Genomic DNA, 25,089 nt, shown 5'->3' on the forward strand with positions numbered 1-25,089 from the left:
TCCCTCTCCCTCTCCCTCTCCCTCTCCCTCTCTCTCTCTCTCTCTCTCTCTCTCTCTCTCTCTCTCTCTCTGCCTTTCTACCCTCCTGGCTCCCCTCCCCATGCCTTGAATAAACTCTATTCTATGCTATACCGGTGTGTAACTTGTCCCTCAGGGGGAAGAGATGCCTCTGCATGGGTCCGCTGAGACATCCCCTTCCTCCATACCTCTCCACACCCACAGAACATATTCTCTTTATCTCTTTATCTTTTTATAAACACATCATTGGTTCCGAGACTCAGATATAGAAATCTGCAGGTTTGCATCAGACCAACTACCAAAGGATATCCATGCTCACTAGCCTAGAACTGCCTTGCGGGAACGTCTAACAGCAACCGCATAGGAAAGACCAAGTGTGTCATTTAACCTGGACCTCTGAGAGCACCCAGAAACTAAGGCACCAACTAAAGAGTATGCACAGGCTAGTCCAAGGCCCCTGGCAAATACATAGCTGAGGACTGCCTTGTCTGGCCTCATGCAGAGAGGATGCTTCTATTTCTGTAGAGACATGATGCTCCAGGGATGGGGCATGCCCACAGTGGGTACCCTCTCAGAGGCAAAGAGGATGGCAGATGGAGGGGGAAGAATTCTCTCAGGGGGACTTGGAAGGGGACAATACTTGAGATGTAAGTAAATAAAATAATAATAAAACTATTTGTATACATATGGTTGTTTTGCCTGGGGCCTGCAGAATCCAGAAGAGAGTGCTGGACCCCCTGGAATTGCAGAAAACTGTGAACCATGATGTGGTAGTGGGATTCAGACCCAGGTGCTCTGGAATAATAGCCCATGTTCTTAAAAAGCCAAAAATCTGTCAGTTGACACTTAAAATGATGAAACCCAGCTGTCTTCTTTTGTGCCTTTGATTCGTGAGAGACTATCCGGATGGCTACTTGTCACCTTAAAAGTGGCCGCCTTGACTCATCAGCAAAGACAAAATATTAGGTAGAATTGCTTCTATAAACTTCTTTCTCCCAGGCCTGGAGTTCTAACCAACACTTGGTACAGAACTTCATCTCTAAGGCAAGGCTGACTGCGCCCATGGTCCTGATTCTAGTGTTCTCAGAAACCCATGGGGAGCCTGGAGTGACCAGATAAGCAACCTGAGGATCAGGATCCTAAATGACACTTCCCAGCAGATTTTCTCAGCAAAGGCTTCCTGTGGCCTTAATTGCATTTAAATAGAGCTTGTACCTAGTTTTGCAGAGCCAGTCTGCTTCTTCAGCCTCAGACTTTGTGTTTAGGCAAGGCAGGACACACAGGAGCAGGCCAGTGAGGCGATGTCAAGCTTGAGAAATTTGGGATGAGGCAGGCAGTTGACTTTATGGCCAGGGTTTTGCCAAATTTTTATTTGAATCTATCCAATTTTAGTGAAGAAAAGGAAGAGAATACTATTATTCAATACATATAGAATCTGAAGGTATGTGCCATAATTTTCTACAGAGGAAAGGAAAATGGCTCAGTGGATAACATCCTTGTCTCCACAAGCATGGTAACCTGAGTTAGGATATCCAGCACCTATGTTAAAAGGACAGAAGCACATGGCTGCAGTCTAAGAACTAGGGAGGTGCTGATGATGGTGGGCTAGATAGAATCTGTGGGGTTTGCTATCCAGCCAGTCTAGCCCAAATGGTGAGCTACAGGTTTAAAGAGAAACCGTAACTCAAAAACTTGAGAGTGATAGAAGTGATATGGCTTCTATACAGACACAAGTGGGTGTATACAACTGTACATACTTAAACAACACACACTGAGTAAAACAAGTGTTTGACTTAGCCCAGACATTAGCAAGCTGTACTCGGAGTTACAGTGACACGAGGCATTTAGAAGGCTGAACAGATTTCCAAACCTGAGAGGTGACAGAACTAAAATAAAGCCTTGGAATGCATCACCAGGAAGGATGCAGCTTGGAGCTCATCACGGCCGTAAGGAAGGGCACAGTGAAACACTGAACTGCTCTATTGATGGCTTTAAACGTGAAGCTGCTAGGTGGCTCTCAGGTGCTAGAGAAATGGCCTGAGGGATTTGGGGGAGTCCTAAGCTTCCATGGCTACCTCTGGGAAGAGTGAGGTGGAGAGAGAATAGCAAAAATGTCTGGGAAAGCCTTACAAGCCAGAACAGCCTGAATGTTAGGGAAGAGAAGAGCCAGGACACTAGCCTAGCTGTGGACCAGTTTCACAGGATTCTGAGGAAGGTTGAGTATAAGCTTTTCCCTATCTGCCAGCAATCCCCCTGAGTTCAGCATGACCAGACTGTCATTTAGGATACTGTCAGTGGCACTGCCATTTTGGGGAAACTTACAGCCTGACAATGGCACACCATCCCTGCTTTCCAATGTGGAAGCATTTCATGTTTTTTCCCCAAGAGGGTGTCAAATTCATAAACTCCAAGAGATTGCCTAAGTAACTCGATAAGCCTAACTTGTAGTTTTTTTTCCTTCCAGGCATACTATGGTTGAGCTTTGCACCTGGCCCATAGACACCATTACTCTATTGAAGGTAAAGAATGATTCTAGCAATTCCACTCAACACAAAACCAAAAGGCACTTCAGAAAACAATCCTCCTGTAGCCAGGGTGACCATCTTAGAGAAGACTTCACATTCAAATGTGGATCTCCTGTTTTCTGGTTCTCTGTATCTCCTCACAGTCAGCATTTCTGACTGTTTTGGGCATCTGGAGGCCATGTGCAGGGGAGGCCATCTGTCCGGAATCCTCCAAAAGGAGCTTCATTGCTCTTCCCTTGAGCCTTAATGTGGGCCCCAGCTGGGAGTCTCTGGATTCAGCTCTCTGCCCAAACTCCAGGCTATTCTGCTTCACTGATCACCAATGACTTAAGTGAGACAAGGGAGTGAGGACAATTGTTTATGTGACCTGAGGATTACTGAATTTTCCTTCTGAATTGGTGAATAGCCAGAGGTGCTAAGAAGTTAGGACTTCCAGATGGTTTAGTCATTTCTCTTTCATGTTGCTTTTTACAGCTGTCTTCCTTTTAAATATTGAGTACTAGTGAATAGAAGGTATTCTGAATCCTGCATACCATTAAAAACCATCACTCTGTATATATCAGAACGACATACATATATGTTTTGTAAGTCTTCAAATCACCGGAAAGAAAACAGTCAGTACTGAAAATTAGAAACCTTAGGTTTCATAATTCCATATGAAAAACATGAGCTCATATAGCACAGAAAATAAAAATTTAACATGGAGTAAGTCGTACACTATATGCATATACATACAAAACAATAGTGGTCACCTTCATCAGGTAGAACAGCCTGTACCCGTGTCCACATCCACATATTTCATACCTGTTGACACAGGGTCCAGAAGGTACAGAATAAATGGCAATGTGGACCCCTTTAAGTAGCCACGATAATTCTCCTTATAAGAGATGCACATTCCAGATGATGTCAGCTGTCGTCATTTACTGTCGTTAACAGCTCTTCCTTTTTGATATACATTTCAGGGTTCACAACTATGATAGCATTTGCAGCAATTTCATTTTTCATGTGTCTATAAACATAAATGACTAGATAACTCCAGCTTGGCTTTGCATGTTCCTAGTTTGTGGTGATGGCATGTAAAGAAATTCATAAAAATGACAGAAATACATAATTCAAAGAGCAACAGATGAGAGTAAGAAATCCTGTCTCTGCCCTGGGGCTATTCTTATAGCTTTCCTAAACACACTGTCCACCTGATAGTCTGTGGCTTGAACCTGGAACGTCCCTCACAGGTTCATGGTTTTGCTCCCACTATTTTGAAGAATGTAGAGCTTTCAGGAAGTGGGAACTGGTTGGAGGAAGTATATTACAAGGAGCAGGTCTGCTTTTGAAGGTTTTGACTACTTATTTCCTACCTGTCAAGTAGCTTCCTGTCTGCCAGATACTGTGGTGGTTTGAATACGAATGGCCCCCATAGGCTCATATATTTGAATGCTTAGTCAGCAGGGAGTAGAACTGTGAAGGACTAGGTGAGGCCTTGTTGGAGGAACTGTGTCACTAGAAGTGAGCTTGGAGGTTTCACAAAAGCTCACACTAGGCAAGCTTGCTCTCTCTTGGTCTGCAGATCATGATGCAGCTCTCAGCTATGAACTATATGTCTACCACGCTCCCCACAACAATAACAGACTAGCCCTCTGAAACTGAAAGCAAGTCTCCAGCTAAACAGTTAAATGTTTTCTTTTATAAGAGTTGCCATGGTCATGGTATCTCATCATAGCAACAGAACAGTGACTAAGACAGTTACATGTCACTGCACGATCCTGACTTCTGTAGTCATCATGCCTTCTTTGGGCCAATGAACTGAGACCTCCCTTAAGCTGTTCTGCCATCTGTTTCATCACAGCAATACAAAAGTAACCAATACAAATCCCAAGAGATTTAAGCAGTATATACACAGAGGGACCAGGAAGATTACACATTTGAATTGAGGCGAAGGTGATCATTGACCCATGATGGTCTTGCTATTGACTTTTTCATGTAAAGATGCTGGGGATAAAATACACAACAGAAGATATCTTCATTTTTCAAGATGGACTCAATTTAAAGTTGAGACATACAAGTCCAGTTTCTCGTGATGCTGGTTACTATGGAAGCAGCATAGTAAGCTGCCGCCTATTTAGGAGCACGTGGAGCTCGTAAACTGATGCCATTCAATGCAAGTATTTGGTGAACTGTACGATATACTCAATATACTATAAAAGCCATTGCTTTATACTTGCATTCAACTGTAGATTAATAGAAAAGATCTGAATATACTGAAGCTGGACTGAGCTTAGCTTTGAAGTTCGAATTTAAGTGAATCACTTGCATTTTCAACATACAATATACTTCTTTGTGAAACTGTACTTTTGAAACACGTAAAAGAACCACCACTGCTCCTATAAATTGTACTGAGTTCTTCTCATGACTTATGTTTCCCTTTATTGTGTTATTGCAGCCTTCCTGGTAAGAAATACTAAGTACTTCACAGACCATATGAAACCCAAAAAGAAGGAGGACCAAAGTATGGATGCTTCAGTGCTTCTTAGAAGGGGGAACAAAATACTCACAGGAAGAAATATGGAGACAAAGTGTGGAGCAGAGACTGGAGGAAAGGCCATCCAGAGACCGTGCCACCTGGGGATCTATCCTATACAGTCACCAAACCAGGACGCTATTGTGGATGCAGGGAAGTGCTTGCTGACAGGAGCCTGATAAGGCTGTCCCGAGAGGCTCTGCCAGAGCCTGACAAATACAGAGATGGATGCCCCAAGCCAATCATTGGATTGAGTGCAGAGTCCCTGATGGAGGAGTTGGAGAAGGGACTGAAGGAGCTGAGGGGGTTTGCAGCTCCATGAGGGGAACAACAGCGTCAACCGGCCAAACCCCACACAGCTCCCGGGGACTGGACCACCAACCAAAGAGAACATATGGAGGGACCCATGGCTCCGGCTGCATATGTGGCAGAGGATGGCCTTGTTGGACATCAGTGGGAGGATCAATCCTTGGGCTTGAGGGTGTTCCATGGCCCAGTGTAGGGGAATGCCAGGGTGGGAAGAAGGGAGTGGGTGGGTTCGTGGGTGGGAGAACACCTTCATAGAGGCAGAGGGCAGGTAGATGGGATAGGGGTCTCCAAAGGAGAGACCTGGAAAGGGGAAAACAATTGAAATGTAAATAAAGAAAATATCCAATTAAAAAAAGGAATCAGTTACACACACACACACACACACACACACACACACACACAAAGAAATACTAAGTACTAAAGGTCTATGTTCACAACTACAGTGTAGCCAGGCATGTGTCTCATTATGTTTAATATCAGTGTAGTATAGAAGACATTTCATGTTTAGAACCTAGTGATCCCTCTAAAACAAATCCTTCAGAAATGTAAGAATGACTTTCAAGCAGGCTTGGGCCTGCTCTCCTTGAAAGAAGAGTGAATTACAGGCTAACCTGGGTTCAGAGTAAGATATTGTCTCAAAAACCAAAACAGACAAAAAGGGAAAAAGTGATTTTAATGACAAAACACATGGTCACTTATGGTTACAGACAGATTTAGAGGCATAATTTGTTAGATATTAGTCCACAAAAAGTAAGGTCCCTGCAATCTCTGGTAAAAAGGCACTTAAACTCTGTGTCTGAGTAAAGCACAGTGAGAAACAAAAGTGACAACACAAGCCTGAACTGAAATTAAGAGGAGTAGAGGTGTAAACACTATTTGTAAGCACGCGACAATGACTTGACATTAAAGGTAAATATCAACAGTCATATATGCTATCTGACTTATGATTATGGTAGGATATTTGCAGGTATCTTTCATTCTTGGTAATTTGTAAATTGGGCAAAATAGTTCAGAACTTTCAGAACTCTAATGTGCAAAGTCTTTAAGAAAACATATATCAAAGCATAAAACGTCAAATATAAAATGCCATCTGACCTGAGAAATCAACTGGACTTCACTGTGAGGTGCTAGGGTTAAAGTAGCACAACTATGCCTTGTCATTTCCAGAAATGATTCGCTCAACAGGGCCCTATCCTCGCCAAAGGACTACCCTCTGCATATGTTCATGAGGTACAGCTGGGAGAGGTGAAATGCAGCAGGTATGACATAATTGGAGGAAGTAGGTCATTGGGAAAAACTATCCTTGTGAAATGGTCTACTGGTTCCTTCTTACAATGCACACTAGTTTCTAGTGTCCACAAAATGATATAAACTCCTGTACTTGATGACTTTCTTGCCATAATGAACTGTGAGCCAAAGTGAAGGAATTCCGCCCCCCTTAAGTTGTTTCAAGTATTTGGCATTAACAATGAGAAGAATAGAAAAGATACAGTATAAATATCAAAGATAGAGCCCAGCATGGAGGCACATGACTTTATTCCCAGCACTTGGGAAGCAGAAACAGGTAGATCTTGAAGTTTGATGCCAGCCTGGTCTAAGGAACCAGTTCCAGGATAGCCAGGGCTACACAGAAACTCCGTCTCAAAAGAAAATCCAACAAAACAAAACCAAAAATATCAAAGATAAAAAGTTCCCACATGATGCTAACAGAGAAAGCCTAAAAATAAAACTTCATTTTTCAACAGCTCATTATTAACATTACTCTAAAAACATCTTAAAAATATATTTCATTTGAATCTAATACAAAAAGAGAAGAAATGTACATGACCTGTAAAGACACAACCCATTAAATTCATGCCTTACTGTTTAAAGACACTTAGAGATTAGGTCACCTGAAAATTTATTTACAAGAGTTAAAATTAGAAGTAAACTTTCTAGACATTTATCTTCTGAATTATTGACCAGTTAATGTTTATTCACAGTGATCTTAAAAAGAATTAATGAATTCTGTTACTTAACGGATTTTCATAAAGCTTTGTAAACTGTTTTGATAACTTTGTTATACAACTTTTGATACTGGGGACTTTCTCAGAGGTTAGCCAACTGAAGACTTCTATCTACATCAATTTAAGGTATTCGTCTCTATTGGTATCATGTGGGATCTTTTCACTATGGTATGAACTATTATGTTAGTGAATGCTATCAAGATGACTAGAGGCATTCCTACAGAAAACATGGCCCTGGTTCTCTGCCTATGCATTGTCATGTTAAGAATGGCTTTCCAGCCGGGCAGTGGTGACGCACGCCTTTAATCTCAGCACTTGGGAGGCAGAGGCAGGCAGATTTCTGAGTTGGAGGCCAGCCTGGTCTACAGAGTGAGTTCCAGGACAGCCAGGGCTACACAGTGAAACCTTGTCTCGAAAAACCAAAAAAAAAAAAAAAAAAAAGAAAAAAGAAAAAAGAAAAAGGATGCCTTTCCATGTTCTACACTTAGGGATTTCTTCTACTGTGAGTCTTCTCATGTATTTTAAGGGAACTGGACCGGGTAAAAGCTTTCCCACATTGCTTGCAAATGAAAGGTTTCTCACCAGTGTGGATTTGTTCATGTCTTTGACAATCACTTAAAGTATAAAAGGATTTCCCACACTGTTTACATACAAAAGGTTTCTCTCCACTGTGAATCCTTTCATGACGTCGAAGGGAACTGTGACCAGTGAAGGCTTTCCCACATTGCTTACACTTATATGGTTTTTCTCCAGTGTGAATCCGTTCATGTATTCTAAACTTACTAAAAGAAATGAAACCCTTCCCGCACGGCTCACATACATAGGGCTTTTCACCACTGTGAATCCTCTCATGATTTCGAAGGGCACTGGGATTAGTAAAGGCTTTCCCACAATTCTTACATACATGGGGTTTCTCACCGGTGTGAATTTGTTCATGTCTTTGACAGCCACTCAAAGAAGAGAAACCTTTCCCACAGTGCTTACATACATAGGGTTTTTCTCCACTGTGAATTCTTTCATGGCGTTGAAGTGAACTGTGACCAGTGAAGGGCTTACCACATAGTTTACATATACAGAGTTTCTCTCCAGAATGAGTCCATTCATGTTTTCGAAAATTACTGGAAGAAATAAAACCTTTCCCACACTGCTTACATACATAGGGTTTCTCCCCACCGTGAATCCTCTCATGGCATCGGAGGGAGGTATGGCGAGTGAAGGCTTTCCCACACTGCTTACACACATAGGGCTTCTCTCCACTGTGAATCCTCTCATGGCATCGGAGGGAACTGTCAACGCTAAAGACTTTCCCACACTTCTTACATTTATAAGGTTTCTCCCCAGTGTGAGTCCTTCCATGTATTCGAAGGGTACTGGAAGAATTGAAACCTTTCCCGCATTGCAAACATACATGGGGCTTCTCACCGCTGTGAACCCTCTCATGATACCGAAGAGAACTGAGAGTAGTAAAGGCTTTATCACACAGCTTACATACATAGGGCTTTTCTCCAGTGTGACAACGTTTATGTGTTTGAATGGAATTGTAATAACTGAAGGCTTTTCCACATTGCTTACATACATAAGGTTTTTCACCAGTGTGACATCGTTTATGTGTCTGAAAGGAATAGTAGTAAGTGAAAGCTTTCCCACACTGTGTACACACATAAGGTTTTTCTCCAGTATGAGTTCTTTCATGGTCTTGAAAGTTCGTCAAATAACTGAAAGCCTTACCACAGCTATTACATCTGTATGGTTTCTCTCCAGTATGAGTACGTTCATGTCTTCGAATGTTACTCAGAAAAGAAAAGGCTTTCCCACATTGTGTACATAAATAGGGTTTCTCTCCAGTGTGAGTTCTTTCATGTTCTTGAAAGTTAGTTAAACAAGTGAAGGCTTTATTGCATATATTACACCTGTACGGTTTCTCTCCAGTGTGAGTTCGTTCGTGTCTTCTAATGTTACTCAAAAAGGAAAAGGTTTTTCCACATTGTTTACATGCATAGGGTTTCTTTCCAGTGTGGATCTTTTCAACATACTGAAGAAAATCAGGATAAGCAAAGGCATTATAATGCTGCTTATCTATACATATTTCTTCTCTCCTTTCATCATTCACACGGATTTGAACATAACTATTACTTTTGAAGATTTTCTCACACTGGTTAAACTCATAGGATCTCTGTCTAGTGTCGCCGTCTTCATGCTTCAGAAAGCATTCTGGATAAATGAAGGCTTTCTCACATTCTCCAAATTTACAGAGGTTCTCTCCACGTAGTTCATATTCATGAGGTTTGTGTGTAGTCTGAAGAGGCACAGATACATTAAGGGATGAATGACGAATGAGCATGTTGTCCTTGTACACATGGTTTTCACAAAGCATTGTTCTATGAGAAATTCTCCTGTTCACAATGGTTTTTGGAGTCTGTTTGGAGATTTCTTTACATTCACTGCCTTTGCTATGCTCCAACAGTCTTTCCACAACTTCATTTCTGTTTAAAATAAAAGAAAAAAAGGAAAGTATAACTAACAGAGTTATAAATTCCCTACCAGCAGAATTCCTGAGAATTTCTGAATATGATTGAAGGTTCTACAGGATGTGGAGACAGGTAATATTAAGGCACTATATTCATATAGGTTTTTTTCTGTGCTAACATCTGTTTATTTACTATTTGTGTGTGCACATGCTATGGTGGGCATATGGAAGTAGGATGACAGCTTTTAGGAGTTGGTTCTCTTCTTCTACTATATGGGTCCCAAGGATTGAACTCAAGTCAAACTTGCAGTGAATGCTTTTACCTGAGGAATCATTTTGCTAGCCTAATCATATTTTTGAGGTCAATCTCTTGCTATGATGCATGGGCTACATTCAAATTCAACTTCTAATATGTGGGTTCATATTTGCCTCGAAATTCAAGTACTTGAGTATTCCTCATGCAAAATATTGAAGCAAAACTATTTTCTATTTTAAATTTTTTTCATATAGATAAAATATCTTGAAGGCTGTTCTCAGAATAAACATAAAATTCCTTTATATTTTCTCTATATTCCATACTTTACACACATTGTTAACTTTGTGCTTGGATACAAGTTTGTGTATATAAAACCATTAGAAAGTATCACTTGTATCTCATGTCAATAGTGTAAATATTTCCAATTCTATATACACTTTATTGGAAAGAAATGTTTTAAATTACATCACCTTGAAGTTGGGCTTATTTGGATAGTTGTCTTAATTTAAAAAACTACTGGAAAACAAAACAAAAAAAAACAAAAAAACAAAACCAAAAAATCCTACTGGCCATTTCCAGATTCTTGAGCTACATTATCATGAGTTGGTAAAGTTACCTTTGATTTCTTCTAGAATATCTATGTTCATCATCTATGTTCTGGTCTTCTTGTGTTTTTCCTAGAATATAGACCCAGAGAAATCTGATTTAGTCATAATAGAAAAAAAATACCAGATTCTACATAGATTCATGGTATAACATGACCATGCCTGATAAAGCCACCTAATTTACCTTCCCATATCACAAATCATGAAGTAACATTTTTGAGCAAGACAGACTTAGAATCCGGTTGACCAAGTAAAAATATGATCTTGATCATACCTATAGCAGCCAGGTTCCTGAAGGTTTCCTCCATTACATCTTTGTGTAGCTTCTTTTGGGAAGAGTCTAGTAAAGCCCATTCCTCCACAGTGAAGTCTACAGCCACATCTTCAAAGGTCACAGAGCCCTAAAATAGCCGAGATATTTTCAGAAGAAAAGATGAGACTCACAACACTGAGAATCTGTGAATGTTCTCTAAATGTTCAATATATATCCCAGTTATCACACTCCTGTCTTACATTCATAATTGTACTCTCTAACACAAAAATCCCCACATTATCTTTGAAGCAACACAACAACAACAACAACACATACCAACTATGCTGCTGGAACTTACAGTTTCTACTAGTGCACAAGTCTTTACCCTTTTCCCCACAAAAATACTACTACAGAGCAGACAAGTGTTAACACCCGCTGCCTTAGAATTGCACACTTTTAGAACAGATTATGAGGGTGAGTGTTTTCATCCAATGCTAATTCACAAGGCCATAATGTTCTGCCTTATCACAGACACAAAGCAATGGAGCCAAGAGACAACAGAATGAATTATCTGAACCATGACACAAACATAAACCTTCCAACTTTATATAAATTACTTTTCTCAATACTGTGACTACGTAGCAATTCATGAGAAGTTTCCTAGATGATTTCAAATATGTTACCCTAACTAGGAGACTAACCATCACAAAAACCTTCAGTTGCTTTTCTCAGGAATATTGTAATAGGAATGCAAAGCTAATTAACATATTCCACCATCTAAACTAACATTAACAGATTGGTTAAGAATAGATCATGGTTGGTGCCTGGTTAATTATAATTAAAGGGACTTCCTCTGGCAGCTGATGGGAACAGTTACAGAGACCTGAAGCCAAATATCAGGCAAAGAGCCCAAATTGGAGATCTTCATTTCTGAGTTAAGTGAACCCCATTGAAGAGGGGCAGGAAGAATTGCAGGAACCAGAGGGGTTGAGAATACCAGGAAAACACAGCCCACAGGATCAACTAAGCAGGATCATAGAGGCTCACAGAGACTGAAGCAGCAGTCACAGAGCCTGCATGGGTTTGCACTAACTCCTTTGCATATATGTTATGGTTGTTATCTTGTTGGTTTCTGAGACCCCCAAACAGTGGGAGCAGGTGTGTCTCTGACTCTTGCCAGCTCTTGGGACCCATTTCCTCCTACTGGGTTGTCTCATCCAGCCTTGACATGATGAGAATTTGTGCCTAGTCTTACTGTATCTTGTTTTATACACTGTGTTTGGTTGATGTCCCTGGGAAGCCAGCTATTTTCTGGAGAAGAAATGGATGCGGGAGAAGGGAAGGCGGGGAGGGAAGAGTAAAGAGTGGAGGGATGTATAAGGAAAGAAAAAAAGTTCATGGAAGGGTCTAGGAGATGGCTCAGTCCATAAAGCATCCACTGTGTAAGCCTGAGTTTGAACTGCCAGAATTCAAGGAAAGCCAGCAATGGTAAGGCATATTTATAATTTTAACTATGGAATCTTACAAAATCAAAAATAAAGTTTAAATGCTTTCTTACTTGAAACAGGTAGAATCAAGGGATAATAACAATAAAATCAAAGCAAAAAATCAAAGTCCAGCAGTGCAAAACAAATCTTTTGGTCCAGCGTCCAAGGTCTAGGAACACCTATGACAAGATGGCAGGCCGAACCAGAAGAATCCCTGGAAACTGATGGGCCAGTTAGCCTGCAATACGCAGTAGTGACCAACAATGACTGTCCTTTGACTTCTATCTTAGTCAGGGTTTCTATTTCTGCACAAAACACCATGACCAAGAAGCAAGTAGGGAGGAAAGGGTTTATTTAGCTTATACTTCTGTACTGCTGTTCATCACCAAAGGAAGTCAGGACTGGACCTCACAAAGGACAGGAACTTGGAGGCAGGAGCTGATGCAGAGGCCATGGAGGGGTGCTGCTTACTGGATTGCTTCCCCTGGCTTGCTTAGCTTGCTTTCTTATAGAATTTAGGACTATTAGATGAGGGATGGCCCCACCCACAATGGGCTGGGCCCTCCCCACTTGATCACTAATTGAGAAAATGCCTTACAGCTGGATCTCATGGAGGCATTTCCTCAAAGGAGGCTCCTTTCTCTGTGATAACTCTAGCTTGTGTCAAGTGGACACACAAACCAGCCAATACAACTTCTAAACACAATTGTATGTGTGAGCATGCAGTGTGTACACACACATGTACACACATGCACATACACAGAGGGAGAGGGAGAGGGAGAGGGAGAGGGAGAGGGAGAGGGAGAGGGAGAGGGAGAGAGAGAGAGATATCACAGAAAAAGTTAACTGTATTAATCTGGCTCAAATGTAAACAAACAGTTGGTTTATCACATAGATGGCATTGTACAATGATGTCATAAACCTCAATCTCTTTACTATAGAATACCGCCCCCCCCCCGACATTTGGAAACATGCCTTGTATTTCCCCTTTCCACTAGCAGGTATCAAGCTATCCATTAAAATAGGGAAAAACCCAACAACCTTAATATTTTGAGATCACAGTTAAGGTTTGAATTTTAGACCATAAGAAATGGATGTGGCCATTTAAATCTATGAATATGGCCTTATGCTTCACAGGAGGGCAGGGATAGTCAGCCCTAGTTTGATTCCGTACACGATGAAACAAGGCAACCGACGAAAGCGATTGGCTGTGGTTGACAGCTCAGGAAATCAAAGTTGACAGACTTAAGAGACTATGGAGAAAAACAACGCAGGAGAAGCAGAAGAAGAAAACTACAACCCAGCGAAGAAAGATGCAGGGCGGAGGTGAACAACACGAATAGGTGATTCACAGGGAACAGTTAACCAACATGGTATTATAATCCTAAACATATTCAACAGACTCTGGTGCTCCCAATTTTATAAAAAGCACAGCAGAGGCTGGTTCCCAGAACTCACACGGTGGCTCACAACCACCCCTAAGTGCAGTTCCAGGGAACGTCCTCTTTTGACCTTCACAAGCATCAGATATGCATGGAATGTATACATATATGCAGACTATATACCCATATGTGTGTATGTGTATCTTAAAAAAGCATAAGCACAACTAGTGGAATTAAAGACACAGATTATAGGAATCCAGTATTAGGTAATTTTAATACCTGACTGTCTCTAATTGACAGGTTATCTGGATGAGAAATAGAGAAACATCAATATTCCACCCAAATATCAAAGAATATACATTCTACTCAGCAGTCCATGGAAGCTTCTCAAAAACAGTTCATATCTTGGGCATAAAACAAAGCTTAACAAAATCTGAAAGGCTGAAATAACTTCATGGGTCCTACCTGTCCGCTGTGTAGTGAAACGTATAATCAGCTGCAGACAAATCTCTAGTAAGGACACAAACTCACAGAAATTAAACAACTCAGGACTGAATGATGAATGGGCTAAAGAGGAAACAAGGAAAGAAATCAAAATTCCTGGAACCATATCAAAATGAAAAGACAACAAAACCTTCGGGACACATAAAAACAGTGTCCTATGAAGGTAGTCTATAGCTTAAGTGCATACATTAGAAAACCAGGAAGCCTGTTTCCTCACAGTTCACAAAGGAACCCAAAGACAGGTCCAGCCACTCAGGGAGCAGAGGGGCGGAGGACTCCCCCGCAGCCCTGCCCACCCGCCTAGCTCACCCGGGGCTCACCATGTCTGCGCCCAGGGCCTCCAGCGGCCCCGCGGTAGCTCCTGGGCTCGCCTGTCTCACGGCCATGGGGGATCAGTCACCCCGGGCTCTCTCAGCTAACTTGACAGCACCGCGCCGGAAGAGAGCGGGCGGCAGAGGCACTTCCGCTTTGCCCGCAGGAGCCCCTGATGGGACGGCGCACGCACCCGGCGCAGCGGACACTACGTCTGCGCCCGCGAAACTGTTCCTGCTAAAGTGTCACATGGCTAGGGCGGTCCTCTTGTGCCAGTATAGATCTGCGGTGTGAAGGCGCCAGAACAAAAGATGGCAGGGGAGGGACTTCCGCTCCGCCCGCCGGTACCCAGGTTCCGACAGCTCTCGTCCACCCAAGGCCTTCACCAAAGCTCCTGGGGTTGGCGAGCCCACAGCTACAGAGGCTGAGCGACTCCTACTACCTCAGCTGCCACGGCAGTGCAATCCTGCGACCATCCTGGGAAAAAGGATGGTGGTTGAGGAGCTTCCTTTCTGTTCTCCGACTGTCCTCATTGGACAGCGCACATCGCCTTCTGCCTTTTGATGAGTGTCCAGATACTGAGTAACAGAATAAGCGATTCTTTTCTTTCCCGACTGAGGAGAACCAAAACGACAAATTCCAACCGTAACCCTTTCTAGCTAGGTTTCTTTTCTTGTCGAAGACCAGCCCAGTTTGGTAGATAAATGCCATTAAAGCAGAAATCGCCCCTGGCTTTCCCGAGAAAGAATCCGTTTCTATCTGTACTTTAAAGATCTTTCTGGTTGCAGATTTCTGGAGATGACTTAGTGTCTCAATATCTCAGAGAAGCAGAAAGTGTTTACCTGCTCCAGGGATTCTTTCAGAGACCTCCGTTCAAGCAAAGGCAGGACACATATATACGTACATACATACACACACACACACACACACACACACACACACACACACAGCTGAAGAAAAATTTTAGGCTGAATCAGTATGAAGCAACTCTAAAGTTTAAAAAGATTTTTAATATAGATTAAACAGTAGCATTACGAGAGGCGTAATGGGCCTGGAGAGATAGCGTAATCATTAAGAGCACTGGCTGATCTTCCCGAGGATCTGGGTTCATTTCCCAGCTCACACAGAATGTATCAAGTCCAATTCCAGGGGCTCTTAACACCTATCTTCTGACCTCTGAGAAAGTAGGCAGGTATGTGGTACACAGACATATATACAGGCAAAATACTCATAAGTATAATATAAAAAAAATTTGGCTCCCTGTTAGGGTTCTCGGCTCACAGAACTTATAGAATGTCTCTATATATTAAGGGAATTTATTGTAATGTCTTATAGTCTGCAGTCTAATTAACCCAACAATAGGCAGCTGTGGTGAATCTAGTAGTTGCTCAGTCCCACTAGGCTAGTTGTTTCAGCTGGTCTTCTGTATAAGCTGGAATCCTGAAGACGGAGGTTCTAACAGACGTGCTGGCATCTGTTAAGTAAGTGTAAGCAGGCAAAGAAGAGAGTGAGTCAGCCTTCTTTCAATGTCCTTTTGTAGGACTCCAGCAGAAAGTGTGGCCCAGATTAAACGTGTGTACTACCACGCCTGGGTTTCGAAATTGCTTTCTCCCAGGCTGACCTTGAACTCAGAGATCTGCTTGCCTCAGTTTTCTGGGACTAAACATGTGTGTTACCTTGCTCGGGCCTAAGCTTTTCCTGGACACTATGGCTCAAGATCTCTGTGTCAAGATCCAGGTCAGAAGCTTGAGTTTTTAGCTTCAAGATCTAGATCACAGGTGTGTTCTCCAGTTCTGGATTGTAGTTCCCCTTACCCGCTGGATTCTCAGTTTATTTTATACTTCCCTTCATTTACCTGCAAATTTTGTGATTTCCTTTTCTTTACAGCTGAATAGAATTTCCATTGTGTTCATATACAACATTATCCACTCATAAACTGATAGGCATTTGGTTGCCTCTATTGTGACTAGAGCAGCAATGCGCAGAGCTGAGCAAATGTCTATAGAGTGGGATGTACAGTCTTTTGATATGTCAAAGAGTGGTACAGCTGGATCATTTTTCATCACAAGATTTTGATCTCTAGTATACTAAAATACAAATGTATTAAATGAGATTATTTTAACAGTAATTCTTCCCCAGTTGTCAGTTTTCTGACACGTTCTCACTTCCATATGAATTTCATAGCTGTTTTATGATCTACACAATTTAATGAACAGTATTCCTTCTTATGCTCTGCTTCCTCAGCAGGGCTTATTAACTCTGATAACCTGAGGGGAACCGGATTAAAAGTGCTTCCGGATTAAGAGCCTTGCTGAGTGACCCACTACTACAATTGGAGTGTCTTACTGCTCCACAAACACCCCAAGAACAAGCATTGTGAATACAGAGAAGAACAGGGCATGCAGGTTAAAGGAATCCCCAAGAGGCTGTCAAAAGCCAGACAGGTGACTCCTTCCTGGAGGCACTGACTTTGCTCCAGGCTGGCACACTGATCATCCGGACACTTCATGCACTGCTCCAAGTCTGATGCAAATACCAACACCATTTCAGCATGTTTCTCTTGGCAGTACACTTCAAATAAATATTTTGGAGAAAGTGAAAATTCTTCTACTTTGTTGCTATGGATTACAGTTAAATTGGATTTATTGACAGCAGTGATTAACAATTTATAAAGACTATCATTTTATGTTGCGGAGGAAACACTTTACTTGCCCCTTATGTTACATACTGATGAACTTTAGAGTATCTGAAACAAGGGCAAAAATGTGTTGTGTCTTAAAACATTAAGGATGCTGTAATAAAGTAAAATTGAATAAATAACTGAATGAAAGTCTAACTACTGCTCATAGCTCTGTATACTAACCAGTTGAACCACACACAAATTCAGATGACTCTTAACCTTCTGAGGTCTTTATATCTGCTTCAGGGACGGTACTTAATGTTTGTGTCTTCACATGGTATGCATGACAAACATGCCTGTCCTCTGCATTTACAAAATTATGCATTTATTCAAACAAATGATTGATTTGTTTGTATTTATGTAAATGGGTATTGTTTATGTGTTTGAGTGTTTTGTGTATGTATGTATGTATGTATGTATGTATGTACGTACATGCACCATATGCATGTAATGCCCTCAGTGGCCAGAAGAGGGCATTATCCTCTGGTATTGGACTTAAGTCTGGTTATGTGTTAGAAAATGAGCTGGAGTCTTCAAAAGCATACAAATGTGTATATGCATGCAGTATATAGATATACATACATATTTGTATTACTAATATACCATTTTATACAAAACTAAATAAGCAATATTAATATACATATGTAAATATAATTGAAATTCAGGTATCTTATAACAGGGTGTCAATGTAGTGCCAGGTATGTATTACATATTTTCAAGTTGTAGGTCAGTAGGGTCTTTTAAAATCCAAAACATGACAAGATATCATCATTTCTCTTGTTTGCCTTCCATAATTTGATGATAAGACTCCATTGATGAAGATACCACATACTTTTTATTGTTATATATTATAAACAATATATTCTGAAAAATTGTATTTATTATATTTAAATTATTTAATCTTAAAAATGTTTAAAAATATTTAGAATTATTAAATATTTAAAAATATATTAAAGTGTTTATTTTAAAATAAACATTTATTTTGAATAAGTATAACATTTATAAGATAAATATAAATATAAAATAAGATATAAGATATATATTTTATTTATTTTATTATATATATGTATACATATACATACACATACACATACACATACACATATATATGGAGAGAGACCAAGAAAATGAAAGAGAAGGTGTGGTGATTTGAATTTGCTTGGCCTTGGCCCAGGGTGGCACTATGAGGAGATATGGCCTTGTTGGAGTAGGTGTAGCCTTGTTGGAGGAAGTGTGTCACAGTGAGCGTGTGTTTTGAGACCCTCCTTCTAGCCATGAGGTTGCTAGTCTTCTCCTGTTTTCCTTTGGAACAAGATGTAGAACTCCCAACAACTCCTGGTTCATACCTGCCTGGATGATGCCATGTTTTCTGCCTTGATAATAATGGACTGAACCTCTGAACCTGTAAGCTAATCCCAACTAAGACAGAAGATGGTACCAGGAGTGGGTTACTACTGTGATAGGCTTGACTATGTCTTTGGAGCAGGATTTGGGAACTTTGGATTTGAAAAGCAGTGGAATGCTTTAAATGGTGCCTAATGGGCCATTCTAGTAGGAATACGGAAGACATTGGAGCTGAGGGTGATTTGAACTCTGGAGATCATTCTTATGATGTTTTGGTGAAGAACTTGTTTGCTTTTTGCCCTTGTCTGAAGAGTCTACCTGAGGCTAAGGTAAAGAGATTTATATTAATTGCATTAACAAAGGAAGTCAAAATAGTCCAGCAGAGACTTTGTTCTCTGGTTTAGTCTCATAAAGAAATTTTGATTAAGCATAGTAAGCTTAAAAAGAAAAAATACCAAATGTATGGTTCAAAGAACAAAGGGGCACCAGGAAGTAGAATGGAGCTGAATTCTATGTTCAAGGAGAAGAACAGATGAAGGGAGTGGTGACTTCAGGACAGAATCCCATCCAGCTAAGGTGATTGTTCATGCTCTTGCAGTTGAATAAGGAACTTGGTTGTTGTTTTCATTTGGACTTTCAATTTGGAATGAACTACAATCCAGAAATATAGGACACAGTCTTTTGATCCAGATCTTGAGGAATGATTGCCATGAAAAGTTTAGGCCCAGTTATGATGGTATATACCTTTAATCCCAGGAGACAAAGGCAAGCAGGCAAATCTCAGTTCAAGGCTAACCTGGGACAGAGCAAGTTCTAGAAGAAAAGCTTAAATCCAGGCATGCTGGTACACATCTTTAATCCCAGATTCAAGAGACACAGGAATGCAGATCCCTGAATTCAAGGTCAATCTACAGAGCAAGTTCCAGGACAGCCAAGCTTAGGCAGTGAGGGATATAATTGAACAAGGGGGCATGTTCTAGCCCCAGCAAACAACCAGACTTGGCAGCTTCAACCACTTGGCTCTGGCTTAGAAGGGACCACTTGGAAAGTTGATGTTGGTTAGCTGGTGACAGCTCCAGCGTGGCCCGCAATACCGAGCTTGGGCATAGGCCTGGGGGATTAAAGAAAGACTCAGACTTGGGTCATCCATTATGAGAGAATGCCAAAGCTTTTACTGAGCAGGTTCAATATATACACCAAGCCAGGGAAGGAAAAACACAAACTCAGGAAAAACAGGAACTCAACTGATGGGCAATGGAATGTCAAGTGTAAGTTTCCTTCCTGGGGCATCATCCTTCAACTGGATGTTTTTTGTTCTTAGAAAAACTGCAGAATGTTACTTTGCAGACAGCAGCACACGGAAAGTCTCAGCCAGGGCATAGCAGCCCTTTGGGTCCTACAAGCTGGAGCTAAGAAATTAGTGGTGATTAAGAAGAGACCAGCATCGCTGAGGTGAAATCTTCTGGGAAGTGTTTTCTGGGAGCACAAAGAAGCTGTGTTTCAGAAATAGCCAAAGGTGTATTTTGTGCTGCAGCTGGACTTGGTAATGTGTGAGAGTCACCCAAGTGGTACTGATTTTGAAGACCTGAAGGGATCATGAAGAGCCTCTAAGGCTTGGCACTGTGAGAGGCCAGAAAAGGCCATTGGTGAAGGTACAGCCTCAGTTGCAGTTGGCCCAGGACTGAAGGGGTCATGCAAAGCAGTTGAGGCTTGGCACCATAAAGAGAGCCTATGAGAGGCTATTGGTGAAGCCTAGTTGCAGTGGAAGACCCCAGAATATTGGAGATGCCAGTACCCTGGGGTGATCACCAAGAACAGCAGCAACAATGGAATGGAGTGAATTTGAGCCTAGAGTGCTGCTACAGAGGGAAGAGTTAGAGGAGTGATGTCAGCCCTGTGGAGGAGCCCAGGAGGTCATGTGTGGATTCCAGACATTGGAACAAGAAGCTGTGAAGTTGAAATTGACTTGAAGATCCCAAGAAGTTAACGATGCCAGTGCCATGGGATTCCTGATGAGGAAAGCTTCTAACATGGAGTGGAACCAGCCCAAGAGAGTAAAGTTTGTTGTTGCTGAATGCCAGATCTGCCAACAGCAGTCAACAGGATGAAAGGAGTTGGAGATCTGAAGAGCTCTTTGACATTGGACATGGAGATGTGGAGTCTGGAGTTTGCCCGACTGGTTTTCTGTCTTGCTTTGGCTCAGTATTTCCTCACGATGACATTTTGGAATGGGAATGTGTATCCTGCATGAAGTTGGAGGTATGTGATCTGCTTTTTTTGATTTTGATTTCATAAGGAATTACAGTTAAGTGATTGGATGAATCTCAGCAGAGACTTTGAACTTTGGATTTTTAACATTGTTGAGACTGTTATAGACTATGGGACTTTTGAAGTTGGACTAAATGTATTTTGCATTATGCTATGACTATGTATGGCCCCATAGTCTCATGTGTTTGAACAAGCCTATGGGGGCTAGGGAGTGGAATAGTCCAGGGAATGGCACTATTAGTTATTGCTTTGTTGGAGGAAGTGTGTCACTGAGGGAGGGAGTGGGCTTTGAGATCCTCCACCTAGCCATGAGGATGCCAGTCGTCTCCTATTTGTCTTTGGAACTTTCAGCAACTCCAGCTCCATGCCTGCCTGGATGCTGCCATGCTTCCTGCCTTGATGAACCTGTAAGCTAACCACAACTAAGTCAGAAGGATTAGTTATTCAATATTACAGTCATTTGGTTTCTTACATTTTGGAAATGATCCTGTGGTGGACTGTGTCTGTGATGCACCCTTTTATTAATTTTCTTTTCTTGAGCATGAGGTTGGACCTAAGAACCACTTTTGAGATGTATAGTATGGTGACTACTTGTGATAATACAATATCAGATATTGGAGGTCACTGAGGGTATATCTTCAGTGCTCTCTCTTGAATATATGAGGTGAGAAGTGTATTAATAAGATCAATTCACTTATTTAACAATGCACATTTGTATCAAGTATGCTGTACTGCATCAAATACGCAACATTTATTTGTCAATTATACATTTCAGAATCTGGATGAGACAAAAAAATACTGCTATGAACATACTTGATTCTTTTTTCTCTCTTTCTTGTTAAAGACAGATACAATGCTCTGAGTTGTCCTGAACCATGGGACATGGAGCTGAGAGAAGTGTCTGATCAAGAGTGAGCAAGCAATGACTAGTCCTCAGTCCAATAGACTATGAGATATTAAACCTCGAGGACAACTATGCACACGAGCAAGATAAAACCTATCGGCTTTCACTTCCAACCACAGAAATCAAGTTATTGGTTGGACCTTCTGAAGTTTTAGCAGAAAATCCATGTTCATGTTTCTCTTTTAGCCTCTAGAAACTTACTGTCTTCTTTGGTTGACAATTTCTTCCTCCTTCAAGGACGAGAATGGCTAACTGAGTTTTTCATACTAAATCACGTTGATACCCCTTCTCTGTCTCCTTACTGCACTTACAAACAACCTTGATGTGGCCAACTTAGATACCCTAGGAAAAATTTCTTTATCTGAAGGTTCATCTAATGTAGCCTTTATTTCATAGATATCTTTAATATTTTGCTTCATACATTGTAACATATTCAGAGTTTCCAAAGCGTAGGTTGGAGCTTCCTAAATGTTCTCACCACAGTTGTTGACTATGTGAAGTAATGGATGTGTTAACAAGCTTGATTAAATTGTTTTACAATGCATACATATATCAAAACACCATGCTGTAAGCTAAAGAAATATAGAACTTGTGTTTGTCAAACATCTTAAAAGCCATTTTAAAGCTGAGTGTGGTGTTGCTTGTCATTTATCCCAGGAGGCAGAGGGAGGAATACATCTATGTTCAAGGCTAGATTGGTTTACATAGTCACTCAGAGTTCTGCACTGTGTTCCTATCTTATACAAAAGAGCTGATTTTAAAGAGGCCATTATTCAATATACTAGACAAACCATAGTTGTGTGTGTGTGTGTGTGTGTGTGTGTGTGCACGCACACATGCATACATGTGTTTGTGTATGTGTGTGTATAAGTGCTAGGAATGATCTGAAGGCCTAGTACAAGCTAAGTAAGTATCCTGCTACTGGTCTCCACCTCAACCCCTTAGTGGAATTTTCTTTTCTAGTATTGTATCAAGCTAAAAGTCAATGGGTATGAATCATCAACCATGAACTATAATGGTTGTACATGATACAAAAATGGAGTGGTGCCATGCTATCTTTTTTAATATTTGAAAACTGCAAATACTTCAAAAACTCTGTAGCATATATTGTGTCATCATAACTGTTGAGGAGTTTGACTTGGAATCCCTCTCTGTTGTAACCCCTCACTATGTCTAGCATGCCTTTTACAGATAATGCAGGGTCACGCATTGCATTTGATCACCCCTCATACCATTTTAGTTTGTTTTAAACATTTAGTTTGTTTAAGACATGCTTCCTTTTTGTTGTTGACAGCACAGATCATACTCTAGCCTTGAAACAAGCAGAACACGTGAAAAATAACATCCTATAAGCCACCGAAGAGGGAATAGGTTTGTCATTCCTGCTTATACTCTCTTTAGATAGTTTGTGAACCTGATCAGTCCAGCAACTCCTGCAAAAAGATTTATTTTTCACCATCTCCCAGCCTACAACTCCAGTGGAACCTCCCTGCTCTAGAAGAGGCCATACTGGTACCAAGAACCCCAGGTAAGACCCTGCCTACAGACCACCAACACTTGCCTCAGAGCTCTCCAGAATTCCCCTAACAGTCTTCCTTTCCGTTTCACCCAGTTCTTGACCAGGGCCCTGGCAGAAGCTCCTTGTTTTACCAGAGGCTACACAGGTACCCACAATCACAGAGATCATTAAGGCCACCATAGCTCCAGCAGAGGCAACTACTATATCAGAGAACTCACTGACTACCAGAGCCTCAGGCCACTCAGGCAAGAAGAGCAGAGAAAAAACAGAAACTAAGGAAAAATCATTTATATAATAAAGACAACCTCAGAGACTGGCACCTAAACCTCTACTCACTCCCAAGCCAGACACCTTAGAGGCTGGTGTAAGAACACAATCAACATCCAGGGCAATATGTCATCACCAGAACTCAGTTTATCCTACTCCAGGAATCCCTGAATATTCAAACACAGCGGAAGCACAAGAAAATGATTTTAAAATCAACCTTATGTGTGGGACGGTAATTTGGCCACACTCCCCAGAGCCCAGAGAGAGGGCGGAGAGAACAAATCTCTGCCTCAAGATTTCCCTGGCCCTGCTCTTCTCATCCATTTCCAATATATAAGCGAACACCTTCCGACATGTTTCGGGAGAGCAGTTCATCATTCACCACCCAAGCCCGTCATCTGTTAATAAATCAACATATTTTAAATCGTCACATGTCTCTTAAATTCTGGACTCTTCGTTCAAGTAAGTCAAGGCTCGTGCGCGCCCCTCTCCGTGAGGGGCAGGGGGAGGGAGAGAAGTTATTCGTCTGCCCCGGGTACTCTCTGTACTCTTATTAGCCTCGCGGCTTGTGTCCTGTGTCTCTTGTTGCTGCGCCAGCTCACGGGACAGGGGATGAGAAGTCTTTCTCTCCGCGGTCAGCTCCGCACGTCCACCGTCCCCGAGACCGCCCTGACATCTGTGCGCGGGCGCATGGGCTCCGGCCCCGCACGACCCGGGCATGAGATCTGCCCTACACTTATGAAGATGATAGCTGTCCTTAAAAAGAAGTGAATAAATCCATCAAAAAAGCTGGGAAAACACAAAAACAATTGGAGTAAATGAATATATTCCTTAAAGAAAGCCTTAAAAAAACCAAATAGGTGAAGGAAATGAATAAACCTGTTCAAGACCTGAAAATGAAAATAGAAGCAATAAAGAAAACACAAACAGAGAATTCTGAAGATGAAAAATTTAGGTAAGGGAATAGGAAGTACAGATTCAAACATCATCAAAAGAACAGGTGGAAGAAAGACTCTCAGGTGTAGAAGATACGATAGAAGAAATTGATACATCAGTCAAAAAAAAAGTATTAAATCTATAAAATTCCTGACACGCCATCCAGGAAATTTGGAAAACTATGAGAAAACCAAACCCAAGAATAATAGGAATATAAAAAAGAGAAGATTCTCAGATCAAAGGCCCAGAAAATACCTTCAACAAATTCATAGAAGAAAACTTCCCTAACCTGAAGAAAGATGCCTATGAAAATACAAGATTACAGAACACCAAACAGATTGTACCAGAAAATAAAGTCCCCTTTCCACATCATAATCAAAATGCTAAATATACAGGACAAAGAAAGAATATTAAAAGCTGAAATGGAAAAAGGCCAAGTAACATATAAATGCAGACCTATCAAAATTACACTTGCCTTCTTCTCCTTCTCCTTCTCCTTCTCCTTCTCCTTCTCCTTCTCCTTCTCCTTCTC

The 25,089-nt window shown here is 41.3% G+C and overlaps 1 protein-coding gene across 2 annotated transcripts; it reads right to left on the reverse strand.

Moving 5' to 3' along the window:
* Nucleotides 1-7,844: 7,844 nt before the first annotated feature.
* LOC114639075 (zinc finger protein 14-like) lies at nucleotides 7,845-14,786 on the reverse strand. 2 transcript variants are annotated; one of them, XM_028787753.1, is made up of 4 exons: nucleotides 14,648-14,786; nucleotides 10,976-11,102; nucleotides 10,713-10,773; nucleotides 7,845-9,856 (listed from the first exon to the last, which is right to left on the reverse strand). In XM_028787753.1, exons 1-4 carry the CDS (start codon nucleotides 14,711-14,713, stop codon nucleotides 7,858-7,860), a joined length of 2,253 nt encoding a protein of 750 aa, XP_028643586.1. In that variant the 5' UTR covers nucleotides 14,714-14,786; the 3' UTR covers nucleotides 7,845-7,857. The 2 variants fall into 2 exon arrangements, with proteins under 2 accessions (XP_028643586.1, XP_028643587.1); XM_028787754.1 differs by lacking the exon at nucleotides 14,648-14,786 and adding an exon at nucleotides 14,289-14,391.
* Between the last annotated feature and the right edge of the window lie 10,303 nt (nucleotides 14,787-25,089).

The sequence above is a fragment of the Grammomys surdaster genome, unplaced genomic scaffold (assembly GCF_004785775.1).
Source record: "Grammomys surdaster isolate TR1022 unplaced genomic scaffold, NIH_TR_1.0 125672, whole genome shotgun sequence".
In the NCBI taxonomy this organism is placed as follows: Eukaryota; Metazoa; Chordata; class Mammalia; order Rodentia; family Muridae; genus Grammomys; species Grammomys surdaster.

Bases quoted from the DNA above. Each gene is read 5' to 3' on its own strand.
- LOC114639075 (XM_028787753.1), bottom strand. From the start codon at position 14,713: ATGGCCGTGAGACAGGCGAGCCCAGGAGCTACCGCGGGGCCGCTGGAG. The intron at 11,103-14,647 runs GTGAGCCCCGGG...CGGCTATTTTAG, and splicing joins AGGCCCTGGGCGCAGACATG to GGCTCTGTGACCTTTGAAGA. The intron at 10,774-10,975 runs GTATGATCAAGA...TCTATATTCTAG, and splicing joins CAGGAACCTGGCTGCTATAG to GAAAAACACAAGAAGACCAG.